Source organism: Anguilla rostrata, chromosome 11 (assembly GCF_018555375.3).
Source record: "Anguilla rostrata isolate EN2019 chromosome 11, ASM1855537v3, whole genome shotgun sequence".
Taxonomy (NCBI): Eukaryota; Metazoa; Chordata; class Actinopteri; order Anguilliformes; family Anguillidae; genus Anguilla; species Anguilla rostrata.
The window spans coordinates 1,918,034-1,934,765 of record NC_057943.1 but is presented as its reverse complement, the minus strand read 5'-3'; the positions used below and the strand labels follow the sequence as shown (position 1 = coordinate 1,934,765).

At 50.5% G+C, this 16,732-nt stretch overlaps 2 protein-coding genes across 2 annotated transcripts in view; one reads left to right on the top strand and one right to left on the bottom strand.

Moving 5' to 3' along the window:
- LOC135235188 (solute carrier family 2, facilitated glucose transporter member 1-like) overlaps positions 1–14,367 on the bottom strand; it is an 83,503-nt gene extending 69,136 nt beyond the window's left edge. Inside the window, exons 1-2 of the mRNA XM_064300456.1 lie at positions 14,351–14,367; positions 13,546–13,666 (exon numbers count right to left, since the gene is read on the bottom strand). Coding sequence (XP_064156526.1) covers positions 13,546–13,666; positions 14,351–14,352 — 123 coding nt within the window. The 5' untranslated portion in view covers positions 14,353–14,367. The remainder of the gene's footprint in view (positions 1–13,545; positions 13,667–14,350) is intronic.
- LOC135235041 (polyhomeotic-like protein 2) overlaps positions 1,614–16,732 on the top strand; it is a 47,293-nt gene continuing 32,174 nt past the window's right edge. Inside the window, exon 1 of the mRNA XM_064300240.1 lies at positions 1,614–1,776. The gene's annotated coding sequence lies outside the window, so the exon portion shown is untranslated. The remainder of the gene's footprint in view (positions 1,777–16,732) is intronic.

Genomic DNA, 16,732 nt, shown 5'->3' with positions numbered 1-16,732 from the left:
TACATCACCTTCAAACTGAGCCCTAACCACTGCACTACCACACTGACCGTCTGAATACATCACCTTCAAACTGAGCCCTAACCACTGCACTACCACACTGACCGTCTGAATAAATCACCTTCAAACTGAGCCCTAACCACTGCACTACCACACTGACCGTCTGAATACATCACCTTCAAACTGAGCCCTAGCCACTGCACTACCACTGCACTACCACACTGACCGTCTGAATACATCACCTTCAAACTGAGCCCTAACCACTGCACTACCACACTGACCCCGTCTGAATACATCACCTTCAAACTGAGGCTGATATCTCAGCTAATTTCAGCTGGAGTTGGACACCCGCAGTTGATTATTAAAATAAGTCATAAATATCAATACATATTTTACATTGGAGGTCAACAAGTTTTCTGTACACTGTACACTGAAGGCTTTTCAATCTCTGTTTGTTTCCTGTACTGTTGCGCCGATGTTTTCGTGATGATATTACAGTGATGTCAATATTTCAGGAGACTCATGACTGATGTCTGATTATTATTTTTCATTCATAGATTTATTTTGTGGATGAATCTATTCAAGCTCACATACTGCAAATAAGCCCAAAATAACATATACCACTGAACTCACAAACAGCAATTGAATACAAGTACATAACAGTAAGTTTACACAAAAGTGATAATTTCTCTCTAGTAGTCATCTTTATAATTAGAATGCTCCAACTATATTTTATGGTGTGTAGTCATTGTGAATGGTCTAATCTTCATCTGCATACGTTTGATAGCGAGTAGATTGCATTTTAATGACATATTAACAGTAAACAGCTTCACTGTAAATCGTGACTGCAACCGGCCAGCCCTCAGTGCTAGCAGCCCGCGGCCCTAACAGGTGAGGTCAGACGGTCAGCTGGTGTGGGGGAGCAGGAAGTGGTGCTCAGCGGGTCTGGGTGTCGCTGAAGATGCGAGCGACACAGGCAGCTGTAACCTGAGTGAAGTGTTCCAGAGGTCTGCTTCCTGTCTGTGTCCTCACACCGGCTCCCATTTACATAAGAACCGACAAATCAAACGCGCACAGCCAAGGCCTTTATAAATAACGTGCTGCTCTGAGATAAGTCGGTCGGTTCTCTGGTTTGTTATTCGAGCGAGCGCTCACACATTTCAGCCAAAGTGCATAAACACAGCTCAGTTACTATCACATACATTCAGCTTTCATCTATTTGTTCTTAAGACATGAAAGCTAAATGTTTAAATATTCTCAGCGGGGGTGGGGGGTTCCAGCACGGCCCCCCCCCAGGGAAACCCAAACTGTCTCTGCGTGCCGTTCGCCGGGTCCCGCTGCAAGGCTACATTCCAGGCAGATGCCATAAAATTCCAAGAAAGGGTTAAATCCCTCCACGTTACCATGGAGACAACGACAGGCCTTCTGTACTAGTGACCCGACACGGCCATTCTATAGGAGAACAAGAGAGGAAGAGGAGGGGGGGGAGGGGGGCGGGGTGGAGGGGGCTGGGCTATTAGAGGGGGAAGGGGGAGTTCCACAGACACAAGGAGGCTGGCTATTGGTTGGAGACGGGTCACATGGTGCCTTTTGGAATGCTAATTCGTGTAAGGATTTTTTTTCCCCTCTCCCCTCTCCGTGTCTCCTCCTCCCCGGCTCCTCCTCCCCGAGCCGCTCTATTGCCAGACCGCGGGGCTGAGCGGGACCCAGGAATGGTGCGGGACAGCAGGGCAGGCACGCCGAACTGAGGAGGAGGGAAAACAAGGCCCCAGCAAGAAGGTAAGGAGAAGGCTGCTTATTTACCCTCCTGAGAAACGGCGTGCGCTGCGTGTGTGTGTGTGTGCGTGTGTGTGTGCGTGCGTGTGTGTGTGCGCGCGAGCGTGTGTGTTCTGGTTTCCGTGAGAGCTCGCTGCCGTGGCTGTGATCCAGGCAGACTCTCCCTGACTGGAGCTGCCAGCGCTGAATGAAAGAGCGTTTCGGGGGAGCCTTTGTAACGTGGGCGTGCTCAGCGGTGTTTCTGCTGGGGCAGCAGTGTTTCTGCCGGGGGCAGCAGTGTTTCTGAAGGAGCAGCGGTGTTTCTGAAGGAGCAGCCGTGTTTCTGATGGGGCAGCGGTGTTTCTGAAGGAGCAGCCGTGTTTCTGAAGGAGCAGCGGTGTTTCTGAAGGAGCAGCGGTGTTTCTGAAGGAGCAGCGGTGTTTCTGAAGGAGCAGCCGTGTTTCTGATGGGGCAGCGGTGTTTCTGAAGGAGCAGCGGTGTTTCTGAAGGAGCAGCGGTGTTTCTGAAGGAGCAGCGGTGTTTCTGAAGGAGCAGCCGTGTTTCTGATGGGGCAGTGGTGTTTCTGAGGGGGCAGCGGTGTCCTGTTCTGCTGCCCCACCGGGGGCCAGAGTAGCCATGTGGACCTTTAACGGCACAGGTCCCTCTCAAGCATAAACAAAGCCATTCCCCCTCTGCTAACAGCCCTCTGCTCCAACTGCCTGATCCAGCCTTCTGCACCAATCAGGGCTCTCCCATGCGCTAGCTTGTGCTTATTTCTGATGCAGTGACTTGGTTTGTTGATATAACGCATTTGTGATGTTGAGGTTTGTGTGAGCGCGGGGTTCACGGGTACCCCGCTACAACGCAGCCGAATGCTCTTCTGAGGCTGAGTAACAGAGGTGGTGTCAGGACAGGGTTCAGTCAGGACGGGGTTCAGACCGTGTCAGGACGGGGTTCAGTCAGGACGGGGTACAGACTGTGTCAGGACAGGGTTCAGTCAGGACGGGGTACAGACTGTGTCAGGACAGGGTTCAGTCAGGACGGGGTACAGACGGTGTCAGGACGGGGCGCATGTATCTTGACGCGTGTGGCACGTGGATAATGTGCATGCAGAAGCAGACCGCTGGCACAGAGGAAATCGATACACCCCCCCCCCCCCACACGCCCTCCCACACGCCCCCAGCCCAGTGCACACGTCTCTAGCATCACACAATGCCCGCGTGGCGTGTGTTACCCGGGCCACACCGCCTCTCAGCTAACCGGCTTTCTGCCGGACGACATAGCTCAGGAGGTAAGAGCGGTTGTCTGGCAGTCAGAGGGTTGCCGGTTCGATCCCCTTTGGATAAAAGCGCTATATAAATGCAGTCCATTTACCATTCTGCGCTCTCTCTAGCCTCAATCCCCCCCCCGCTCGGGGAACACAGGGAGTGGACTTGGGTCGGTGCTGCTTCTGTCCCGCTGTATCCCGCAGTGTCCTGTCGGGTCTGGAACACCATCCTGCAAGTCTGTGTCGCGTGTCAGTCGTTCTTATTCTTACTATCCTCCAAAAAGTGTGGGAGAGATGGAGGGAGGGAGGGAGGGAGGGAGAGAGGCAGAAAGAGGGAGAAACCCAATACAGCATACATTTTATACTGACAGATCTGGACTGCAGTTTGCACGCACAGTATGCTATATCTCAGCACTATGATTTTTCCTTTATACAGGGCTCCACACCAGCTTTTTTTTCCCACAGGGCACATGAGTTCCTAAGTATAAAATTTAGGAGCACACTAATGCATCATAATTAGCAGATGTGCTCCCAAATTATTTCTCCAGTTGGCAAACATCAATTTTCGGGAACAAATGATCCTAGAATGGGAGCGCTGTAGAGCCCTGTCATGCGCAGATGTTGACTGGCACAGATGTTGGGATTCTGAGCGCCCTGATTGGTTAATCACACGCTTTCCGTGGCGTCTCGTTAACGGGGCGACCCGTACCGAGGAGCAGCACGCCGCGTTTAAACGGGCCCCGCCCTGCACTGGAGCAGGGCGTCCCGCTGGCTCCAGGTCACACCTTCAGCACCGGTGACCAGCGCGGCACATTCCTGCGTTTGGCTTTAACAGGTGCTGCCCTTCTGGAACATTCTCCAGTCGTGTGCAGGCTCTGTGTTTACACGTCTGCATAATGTTTTCAGCACCCTGAAACGACGCAGTCTGGTTAGGTAGTGTTTGTGCGGTTCTGAGGTGGGGTTGGGAGAGGGGGGCGTGTGCGGTCTGGTTAGGTAGTGTTTGTGCGGTTCTGAGGTGAGGTTGGGGGAGGGGGCGTGTGCGGTCTGGTTAGGTAGTGTTTGTGCGGTTCTGAGGTGGGGTTGGGGGGGCGTGTGCGGTCTGGTTAGGTAGTGTTTGTGCGGTTCTGAGGTGGGGGTTGGGGGGACCGTGTGCGGTCTGGTTAGGTAGTGTTTGTGCGGTTCTGAGGTGGGGGTTGGGGGGACCGTGTGTGGTCTGGTTAGGTAGTGTTTGTGCGGTTGTGCGGTGGGGGTTGGGGGGGCCTTCTTCAGTCCTCACACACGTTTCCCTGCCTCTCTTTTCCACTTTTAAGTGCAACTTGTTTTTTCACACTTGCCTTTCCGACAGGAGGCACAAAGGGGCCAAGTGCCTTGCCCTGTCCCATCCCTGGGGGGGTCAAGTTTAGAACCAATCAGCCCCCCCCCCGCCCCAGCCCGGGGTCCTCTAACAACCTGGGAGAGAGCCATAAAACAGGTCAGAGCAGCACAAAATACGCCCCATTTCCTGCTGCCCACCACTTCCTGTTGGCGGACACACCGGGCATGCTCGCACAGGCCGGACTGCTGAATCACACACATACAGGGGCTACGGGTTCACATTCGGCCAAATGTTACACAGCGTCTAGCGCGGCCTCCCCTGAGAGACTGACGCGGCATTGTGCTGTGGTGCTGTGGTGCTGTGGATGATGAAACCGATGATGAATGTGCCCCCACTGCCGTGGGGCAGTTCCTGAGTTTCTGAAACTGGAGCGCACACACATACTCACCCACAGGACGCAGGCTTTAACACCTGAAACTGGGGCGCACACGCATACTCACCCACAGGACGCAGGCTTTAACACCTGAAACTGGGGCGCACACGCATACTCACCCACAGGACGCAGGCTTTAACACCTGAAACTGGAGCGCACACGCATACTCACCCACAGGACGCAGGCTTTAACACCTGAAACTGGGGCGCACACGCATACTCACCCACAGGACGCAGGCTTTAACACCTGAAACTGGGGCGCACGCGCATACTCACCCACAGGAGGCTTTAACACCTGAAACTGGAGCGCACACGCATACTCACCCACAGGACGCAGGCTGTAACACCTGAAACTGGGGCGCACACACATACTCACCCACAGGACGCAGGCTTTAACACCTGAAACTGGGGCGCACACGCATACTCACCCACAGGACCCAGGCTTTAACACCTGAAACTGGAGCGCACACACATACTCACCCACAGGACGCAGGCTTTAACACCTGAAACTGGGGCGCACGCACATACTCACCCACAGGACGCAGGCTTTAACACCTGACAGTCGTATGGAGTGAGGCGGAGGTGGGCAAGGAGGGCTGTATCTGTTCCTGGTTTTCATGCCAACTCCTCGCCTTAATTACTTAATTAGCCCTGACATTTACGCCATCTGACCTGTAAGCTACATTTGTTGATATGACAGCCAAAGGCTGTTCTTGTGTCCCTATATTAAATGTTTTTCACTGTGATCTAATCTATGAGTGAACCAGTGTTGGTGCATGCAGCCGATTGGCTCATTCACCCCGGGTAATGACACACCGGCCCCCCAGGACTGGAACTGCTGACCTCCTGGGTTAAAGCATTCAATAGGATCTTTGAGAGGGGGAAAGTGTTTACAGTAAAATATCCTCAGGACATAAACAGAGGTGAAGTCAACAGCTGGTCACGTTGCAGTACTCTGTCATTTATGCATGAAGATTACATGCAGGTTACGTCAGTCAGGGATTACCCAGTGCGAGCTCCCTCATATATAATTCAACGTCTCATTTAATTTACAACGTGACATTTTGACATCTGCTTTTATGTGTCCTGGGAAACGGATTTAAAATGTGCTACTATTCTGCATCTGAAAGGCTATCGCTGATCCGCTGTTCTTACTGTAAACCAGAAAACTGTACCTGCCGTTTATACTGTAAACTGGAAAAACTGTACCTGCCCTTTTTTTTTCTTCTTACATGAGTCAGGAAACAAACAGGGAATTTCCCAGGTAACTCCTGTGAGCCGGAGGTGTTAGCCGATAAAAAGCCATGTCATTGGAGGCAAATCCCAATAAAGAAAAATGGGAATATGCAAGCGTATGAAGCGTCCCACTGGTGAAAGGACGGCGGTATTTTTAGCCCGAGTCCAGTAGCAGTGCAGTTCAGCTGCAGGGTTAACCCCAGAAGACCTCCCCCGCCAAGTAAGCGGGTCTGATTAGGCCTGATGGGCTCGAGTGCGTGTGGAGTAGGACGGGCTGAGGAGGCTAGCCTGAGCCCATGTGGGGCAGGACAGGCTGAGGAGGCTAGCCTGAGCCCATGTGGGGCAGGACGGGCTTGTGTGCGGGGCGGGACGGGACAGGCTGAGGAGGCTAGACTGAGCCCATGTGGGGTGGGGCAGGACGGGCTGAGGGGGCTAGTCTGAGTGCATGTGGGGTGGGGCAGGACGGGCTCGTGTGTGGAGCGGGACGGGGCGGGGTGGGACGGGCTTGCCTGCCCGAGCGCATGCAGAGCGGGGCTGTAATCCATTACCTGGAGGACAATGGGAAAAGGAAGCGGGTTAACAGATCGACCCCTGACCCAGCGGGAAAGTGCCGGTGCTCAGATCCGGCCACACTGACACTTAAAAACACCTCCCACAAGGGCACCCTTACCGCTGCCCTCAGTGCCAGCCAAGCAGTACAAACACCTCCCACAAGGGCACCCTCACTGCTGCCCTCAGGGCCAGCCGAGCAGTGAAAACACCTCCCACAAGTGCACCCTTACTGCTGCCCTCAGGGCCAGCCAAGCAGTGAAAACACCTCCCACAAGCGCACCCTCACTGCTGCCCTCAGGACCAGCCAAGCAGTGAAAACACCTCCCACAAGCGCACCCTTACTGCTGCCCTCAGGGCCAGCCGAGCAGTGAAAACACCGTGTGCAAAAACAGAAATGAAATCAGTCCCAGCAGAAGAAGGCTCTCCATGTGACCAGGACAGCCCAAGCAGGGGTTTCCTCTCTGGGGCTCGATCCAGGCTATTCCTGCAGCCTCTCCAGGGAAAGGCGAGTGTGGAAAAAGGGCTCGTTCTAGAACAGTCTGCCTCGCTTACAGCTCACTGTCCTCCTGGGGCATTGTGGGTAGCTGTGATTGGGTGGAATGAGGGGCTGTGTTTATGTGTCTCACTGTGCTCCTGTGGCATTGTGGGTAGCTGTGATTGGGTGGAATGAGGGGCTGTGTTTATGTGTCTCACTGTGCTCCTGTGGCATTGTGGGTAGCTGTGATTGGGTGGAATGAGGGGCTGTGTTTATGAGTCTCACTGTCCTCCTGTGGCATTGTGGGTAGCTGTGACTGGGTGGAATGAGGAGCTGTGTTTATGAGTCTCACTGTCCTCCTGTGGCATTGTGGGTAGCTGTGATTGGGTGGAATGAGGGGCTGTGTTTATGTGTCTCACTGTGGCATTGTGGGTAGCTGTGATTGGGTGGAATGAGGGGCTGTGTTTATGTGTCTCACTGTGGCATTGTGGGTAGCTGTGATTGGGTGGAATGAGGGGCTGGGTTTATGTGTCTCACTGTGGCATTGTGGGTAGCTGTGATTGGGTGGAATGAGGGGCTGTGTTTATGTGTCTCACTGTGGCATTGTGGGTAGCTGTGATTGGGTGGAATGAGGGGCTGTGTTTATGTGTCTCACTGTGGCATTGTGGGTAGCTGTGATTGGGTGGAATGAGGGGCTGGGTTTATGCGTCTGTGAGCGGGTACTTGAGAGAGGTTAAGGGGGTACGGGACGTCTGACAGGAGGCCGGGGCGTGATAAGAGACCCCCTCACTGAGGTTAAACCCCAAACCCCCATGCAGATAAAAGAGCAGGGGGCTGTAACTGTGCCTCGTGTTGGCTCGTCTAATCCCAAATTAGTGCTCCATTTGTACAATGGAACCCCCCCTCCTGCTCAAACCCTATCACAGCCCAACCTGGAGGATTAGAGTGGGGGTCTGATTGAGCTGCCCCCTCCACTCCTGTCTGCTCTCCTTCTCTTAACCCTGTAGTGCTCATTACTACTGCACACATATACACTCACACACATGCACACACATATACACACGCACGCACACACTCATACACATGCACACACGCACGCACACACTCACACACATGCACACACGCACGCACACACACACATATACACACGCACGCACACACTCATACACATGCACACACACACACACAAATGCACACACGCACGCACACACACACACATATACACACGCACGCACACACTCATACACATATACACACGCACACACACACATGCACACACTCACACTCACACACACGCACATACACAAACACATACGCACACACTCACACAAATACACACACGCACACACTCACACATACACATACGCACACAACACACACACACACACATACACAAACACACATACAGACACACGCACACACACACTCACACACATGCACACACGCACGCACACACTCATACACATGCACACACGCACGCACACACTCATACACAAACACACACACAGACACACCCACACGCGCATACACAAACACACACACAGACACACTCACACGCACATACACAAACACACATACAGACACACGCACGCACACACTCATACACGTGCACACACACACGCACACACTCACACATACACATACGCACACACAGACACACCCACACGCGCATACACAAACACACACACACACACACACTGCTACACTCAGGGGCCCCTCCACAGGGCTACACTCGTAGAGGATAAACACGTTTTGTGTTACTGTGTTTTCTACAGTTCAGGACAGGAAAAGCAGGGAAGCGGGGCCCTGCCAGGGGGCCAGATCACTTCCTCTCTGCTGCAGTGACACTGATGGACTGATGATCAGCTTCACTAAACCACAGCAGGGGTCAGCACACATTAATGCCCAAACACTTTGTGTGAGAACTGACCCACATTAAGCTAAAATTTTTATCCAAATGACCATAGTATTACTGGCCTGCAGGGGGCACTATAGTGCGCTGAGGCCCCGTCTCGCCAGTTGGGTGAAACCCTGTGTGGCCCTGCGGGGCTGTCGGGCACAGCTGGCACCAGATTCGATACCGGCCCGGCGGGTCTATTAATACCCCCTCATCTCACATACCGTCCCGTTAATCACTCACCCCCCCCCCAGCAGCTGTGGGACGCCCCCCCCCATCACTCCTCTGACCCACGCTGCCTAACACCGCTCGGCTCTGACCCACACTGCCTAACACCGCTCGCCTCTGACCCACGCTGCCTAACACCGCTCGCCTCTGACCCGCGCTGCCTAACACCGCTCGCCTCTGACCCGCGCTGCCTAACACCGCTCGCCTCTGACCCGCGCTGCCTAACACCGCTCGCCTCTGACCCACACTGCCTAACACCGCTCGCCTCTGACCCACACTGCCTAACACCGCTCGCCTCTGACCCACACTGCCTAACACCGCTCGGCTCTGACCCACACTGCCTAACACCGCTCGGCTCTGACCCACAATGCCTAACACCGCTCGGCTGGTGGCACTGCCCGAACCGCGCGGGCCTCCTGCTCAACGCGAAGGCGGGAGCAGGCAGCAGGTTAAGAGCCGGTCGTCCGTGCGACCGGGTCATGTGACTGGGGTCATGTGACCGGGTCATGTGACGGGTCATGTGACGGCGGGTACCCGGTGCAGACGGGCCGCTAGCCCGGGCCTCCTGGGCGCACGCTGCTGGGGGAAGCTCTCACAGGCCGCGCTCCAGCCCCGCGACTCGTCCGCTCCTGTTAGCGGTGAGGAGCAGCTCGGCTCGCCCGTCTCCCGCCGGTGAGGCTGGCCTATTGGGACGCGTCAATGGGCCGGTGTCCCCGCCCACCGCGGCGTCTTCGCTGTGACGCAGGCGCTGACGGAAGGTTCCGGGGAAGAATAAGACACCCCCTTCATTCTTTCTGTGTCCACAAGAGTTAACTCTCAACCCCCACCCCCAACCGCCCTCTACACTGCCCCAACATGCACGCACACGCACGCACACACACACACACACACACACACTCACGCACAGTCGCACTCACACATACACAGAGTAGTGTAACTGTCAGAGACTTGGGCTTTCGACTGCCAGGTTGCGGGTTCGATTCCCAGGTGGGACACTGCTATTGTACCCACAAGCAAAGTACTCTAACTGAATTACTCCAGTATATATCCAGCCGTGTAAAGGGAGTGTGTGTAAAGAATGTAATCTGTGTGAGTCCCTGCGGATAAGGGTGTGTGCTAAAGTGCTGAAATGCATACAGACATGCGTTTTAGCACAAAGCTAAATCAGGGGCGGAATTGGTCACGGATGAACAAGCGAGACGAGTGGGGGTGGGAGGGGCGGGGGGGGCTACAGAAAGGCAGTACCCCCCCCCCCCCACCCCCGGGATGTAGGTGCGTGTCCGCTCCTCGGCTTGTTTAGTAACATTAGCCCCGGGGGGCCGCGGGAGCGATCCAGCCGCGTGTGTCCGTGCGTCGCAGCGGGGCTGGGGGGGGGCACAGAGAGCACAGCCCCCCAGGGGGAGAGGAGGAGAGAGGGGGAGGCCCAGCCTCTTTAAACAGGCGTCTGAGTGAGAGTCTCATTGTGCAAAACTGCTCGACCGTCTGAGACGAGTCCATTAGAGGGCCGTACGTCACCCGCCAGCGAAATCTGCACACGGGGGCGTTACGCAGTGAGAGAGATCTGCCCCGTGGGGGGAGGGGGGGGGCAGGGGGTGTTACACAGTGTAACTGAAGCAGATCTGGTGTCTCCTCTGATCAAACAGGAACTACACAGCGCAGATTTCATCCCACTTCTATCCCATCCTTCCACTCAGCAGACCCCATAATCCCGAGCGATTTGCACAGATTACACTTCCATACACGCTCTATTCATACAGCAGAAGCAGTTCAGGTTCAGCTCCTCGCTCAGCGGCACAGCGGGAAAATCGAACCCGCAACCCCTCAGTAACAAAGCCAGTTCCCTGCCTACTGTGCCACACCGCTTCCACGGGTTGCAAGACTGCCAGTTCAAATCCCGAGCAGCGCTGCTGGGACCAGGCAGCTCAGTTCAGTTGGGTTCCTGCAGGAAATGCCCGCGTATTATGATTTATTTTTAAGACACAGGGCTGGTCATAAAGGCGGGCTGCTGAGCAAATGTATCATGGAAATAATTAGACATTAATATTAGCAGCTGGCCAACCCTTGTGCTGAGCTGATTAAACTTCCCCTGGAGGCAGGCCGAGATTCTCTTTCGCTGTGATTTCGGCTTTACTGCACTTCATTCTCTGAGACGAATCCGAGCAGCCCGCTGCTGCTTAAGGAAGTCATTTAAGACGGCGTGCACACTGCCAAGAAGATCTCTACGCGCCGGTTTATGGGAAAATAAACCCTTATTGATCTGAGGTCCGCGTGTGGTGTGTGTGTGAACAGCAGAGTGGGGTGCCAGAGGTCTGGGGGGTGTGGGGTGATGGTATCACAAATTTAATTAGTAATTAAACGTGACCGTAAAGAGAGATCGGGGAGAGGCTGGTATTTCTGGGACGATGGGAAGGTTCTAAAGGTGTATTTCTGACATTTGAGAAGGAGGAAGAAGTCTACATCATCACACCCTGTCGTCTTCCTTTGTTTAACGGGTTTGAACAGATCGCTAGAGGAGTGCATTCATGCATGCATATGCGGTGTGTGTGTGCGTGTGTGTGCATGTGTGTGGTGTGTGGTGTGTGGTGCGTGGTGTGTGTGTGTGTGTGCGTGTGTGTGGCTGTGTGTGTCGTGGGTGTGGTGGCGTGTGTGTGCGTGTGTGTGTGTGTGTGTGTGTGCAGTGTGGGGTGTGGGTGGGGGCAGTGTGTGTGGTGTGTGTGTGTGTGTGTGCTGTGTGTGGTGGTGTGTGTGTGTGTGTGTGTGTGCATGTGTGTGGTGGGTGGTGCGTGTGTGTGTGTGTGTGTGTGCGTGTGTGGTGTGTGCGTGTGTGTGTGTGTGTGTGGTGGTGTGAGTGTGTGTGTGTGCGTGTGTGTGTGTGTGTGTGGGCATGTGTGTGTGTGTGTGTGTGTGTGTTGTGTGTGTGTGTGTGTGTGTGTGTGTGTGTGTGTGTGTGCATGTGTGTGTGTGTGTGTGTGTAGGAGTGCAGGATTGCTACTCCTGCTTCATGGCCTCACCCATTAGAACCCCCCCCCATACTCCAGACCTCTTTACTAGCCTGAGACGCAGCTAATTTACATGCTAATGAGCAGATAACAATCAATGGCTTTGTGCTCCGCTGCCCCCAATCAATACAGTATCTCCCTGGCAGATGACAGAAATGTATTTATTACACACCACCAGTGGGCCTGATACAGACCTGCTATTCCATGCCCAAATGAAGATGATGAGTATCTCTGCTCTGTTCTAGAGATTAGCTGGGGGGGGTAAATATGCCCCCATTTCAAACCATTTGATCGTTGACCTATTAAATGTGCCGCTGCATGAGAGCATGTATTCATAATGTATCACGGTACATATTTCGAGTACATATGAATGCAGGCAACACCTGAGAATATGGTTTCAAATACTTAACATGTTATTTATAACCATCCTACAAAAATATATTTGTTGACAGGTAGTTCACATTAAATAACATTAGTTAATGTTCTATTAAAAAGGAGGTCATAATGGAAACAGTTAAACGAAAAACCACAGCTGGATATTGAATTAGATTATCGTCAGTCTGTAAGACATCTGATAGGGCCTGTAAGACATCTGATACAGTCTGTGTGACATCTAATAGGGTCTATAAGATATCTCATAGGATGTGTAAGACATCTCCCTCGTGTCATCGTCCAGTGCACAGCGTTACCCAGAGGACAAACAGGAAGAGAGCAGCCCAGGAACTGGAGTGTCTTCATTAATGTTTGAGACAATGATTGATATGACCTAACATGATGCACTGTGTGCTGTGGATGGGATATTAGTACACATTATCCAAGAGGATAAAGATCATTATGGAGCCCTTTATCCAAGAGGCTCCCTAGTTTACACCTGCATATATCCAGATTGTATTACAGTAGGTCAGGTGTGGGGCTCGGGGATACAGCCGCAGCGCCCCCAATGGGAATCAAACCTGCAACCTTCGGAGCACGAGCTCAGCACCTTAATTGCTACACCACGCTGTTCTCACAGGTTTAATGCTGCATTTGTCTCCACAAGTGAAATGGTTCCTACAAACAAGGGCAGAACTAGTGGTCTCACTAGATTTACCCCGACAACATGAGCCCTCAATCCCATATTCAGATGTGCAGAGGGGCAAGGGGGGTGGCCCTAGATGCACCTCCTACTCTGAAGCTAATTGCAAATAGCTTTTAGAACAGCAGTCATTTCTCGTGTGAGTTTGCAGACCAAGAGACGGACTTGCCCTTCCTAATCACGTATCTGCACTTTTCGTTCGTTTGCCATGATTATTTTCTCATTCTGTCACAAAATCAGGTATGAAAATTCAGATTTAAGAAGCAAAGGTGTGTTACAGGTGAAAGGGGTCTCCGAGCTCTGTTATCCACCTGTACCTGTCCCAGAACCTTCCTGTCCCGCGTGCAGATGGCGTTCCTGATCGATCCACCGTATCGCAAGCGAAGGTCGGTCCCAGTGCAGCAGCCCTCTCGCTGCTCATTTCTTCTCTCGCTCCACCTAGAGAGAAATTCAGCGAGACGGAGAGCGCTGCATTAAGGGCTTTCCAGCGCAGCCAGAAAACTCAAACGACACTTTAATCAAAAAAAGCATTTCCAAAAATAGCTCGCACAAAGAGGCCTTTTATATGCGGCCATTTCCAGAACGGCCCAGCAGGGCTTCCGTTGGGTTTTTATTAAATTCACAGATTTCCCTTTTAGAGACTCCGAACTGCAGAGCAGCCTCATTTTTAAAAAAATAAAATAAAATTAGCTGAAGGCCTCTTGAGCAGATATCAGGGTCACAGTGAGACCTCTCAGTAGCAGAGCGCCCTGATTACTGCCTTTATTTTAATTTATCTTCCCGATTCATCTGACTTTACAGTGTTGCAGCAGTTTGATTTCAAGGACTATCTTCGTTACCAGTTTCCTGACATTCCCAGACAAACATGGCTATGAGACACACAATTTAGCAATTAGCCTAATTTACATTTTTACAAAATTTACGGTTACATAACGCCACAATGATCAATTTTCGTTAGCTCTGTTTTGCTCCTGCAGCAAGAACACAGCAATATGCATTCTTGAAATGTAGCGCATAAACTTTAAAGTACTTCAAGTAAACAATAGTCAGTGCACTGCAGTCAATCTTTGTTGTTTTTAAAACTATAAAAAAATATTGATTTGTCCCATTATTATGAATTACATTTATGACGACCAATTCTTCTCTCTGCAACCACGGCTTTACAATGTCCTCTATAAATATATAAAACCAGGAGTCGACCAAACCATAATAAACACCTATTGCGTCATACGTATATTGCACATTTGGCGTAACCGCCCTAACTCGAGGACGACAGGCAAGTTGATTTCGGGTCTTCACTGAACGGAATAACAGTAGTATACAACGAATTTATTTGATACATCTAAATTGTTCCTAAACGGATCGTTTGACTAGCGCTTCCCTTAGGCCTAACTACTGCAATAGAGACTCAATAATTCGATGCCAGCCTAACATAACACCCACGTTAACTGATATAGGCTGAAATATATAACTGCTAAATCCATTTAAACTTTCTGTCAGTACATGCCGAGTCGCCATATTGATGCACATATTTTAACAATTCAGTCAACTCCATTTAAAATGTGGCCAAAATGTTTTAACAGGCAGTACTAACGTTAGTGGGTTGAGACTGACAAGTGATGTTAACGTTGTTAGATATCGACTTGTGTAGTAACAAGCTAGGCTGGCTAGCTAGCTATCTAGTGCTAAAAACAAAAGCTGTGTAATCCTACCTGTTAGGCAGAAAAAGTGCTACCTCGCCATTTGTTCTTAATTTCTTCTGTTTATGCTCTCGCCGATTAATGAACGCAACTCCAACATTAATCGATACTCTGCGTAGTTACAGTATCTCTCCCTCAAGTCTCTAATCTGGCCGTTATATCTGCACGCGGCAGGTGAAGCTGTTTTGAAGGGCGCGCGCATCCGGATAAAAAGTTCTGGGCTTGAGGCAGGTGTAGTTAGGCTATATCCAATCTGATTTCACGATATGATGTAATAACTCTGTGTTAATGCCCATTGTAGCTGACATACATATACAATATATATATGTTATTATATATAATTTACTTTCTCCCTGTCTTGTTGTTACTTAGTTATTTTATTTTCTAAGTACTTTAAACATAATGTTTTATAAAGTTAATAATAATAACAACAACAACAGGAAGGACATGCTGTTTGGGATGCAGCCAGTCATTTTAAATCGCTAATCCGTTCTTTAAAAACTCAAAGTTGCACCTGCTTTGCATAATGTTTGTGTGTTGTCCACTCGTTGTCTTAATATTGTGTGTCGTAATTTAGTGTTTATTTTTATATTGTGCTTCCTGGTGCTTGCTCGTCCGTGGCAAGGCTCATCTGAAAAAGATACATGGGCCTCAGTAGTATCTCTCTGCATAATTAGAGGTTAAAATACAACTAATTTTCTTAAAATGTTCAAACAGAGAATTGATTTCAGGCTTGAGATGAAAGATCGCGTTGCAGATCGTTATTCGGGGTTTGTCAGTAATTGCTTAAGATCTTCACGAGGTCGCTGAGCTGTGTAAGTCGAAAGGCATGTGCCAATACATGGCAAAGTTCAGTGAATGTTGTGATGGGAACTGATTATAGCTTTTCCCAACTGTGTCTGTAAGCTGCTGTTGCCTATAAGTGTAACCATAGTAACCCACTGCCTGAGGAATTTAGAATCCATAACTGGATTAGTAGTGTCTGAGGTCATTGATAGTGTGAATATTGTCCTTTGATCCTTTGTGGGATTTTTTTTTTCCTGGTTTGGGGGTGGAAGGGGGGGTGTTTTTAATGTTTCTCCAACCCCCTGCAGGCTCAAAGAGCCAGAAGCTAAGGTGTTAACAAGACCCCCCCCCACCCCCCACCCCACCCCTCCACAGAGAACAAGTGCTGTGTCTGCTGTGCATTATCTTCTGGGACTTCAACAAAAACCTTTAGGAACAAATTTATTTTTCTTTTTTTTACAATATATTAACACTTATGCATGACACTCAAATTAATTTACTTTGTGCTTCATTTAGCTTTGACACGTTTGAAGGAAATAAGTTCTTGTTATCTGTGTTGGACATCACCAATTGAATAATCAAACAGTCACTTTTTGTTTGTGTCAGAGTGTTATGCATAGTATAACATTTTATAAAATTATAGTCTATAAATATTATGACATTACAAGAATAACAACACAGGGTGCAGATAATTCAGTGCATGAAAAATAATAACATACTTTGTTTACATTATTTACATATCAGTCCTCAGTGTCATAGTATTATAATCTATTATCCATCATGACCAAATATGAAATTTGAAAAAGGTTCAATTACACATACAATACCACATCATTATTAATGTAATATTTCCATCTAGATTGGAAATATGAAGACGTGATATATGAACAGACCATTCAATATGAGTCTTACACTGGTTATGCGTCCAGATGAAACTCCTTACAGTTACTGTATAATAATGAAAAGGCTCGTTCTCTTCAGCGATGTTATTTAGAGATGGAGGGAGAACCTCTTCTGT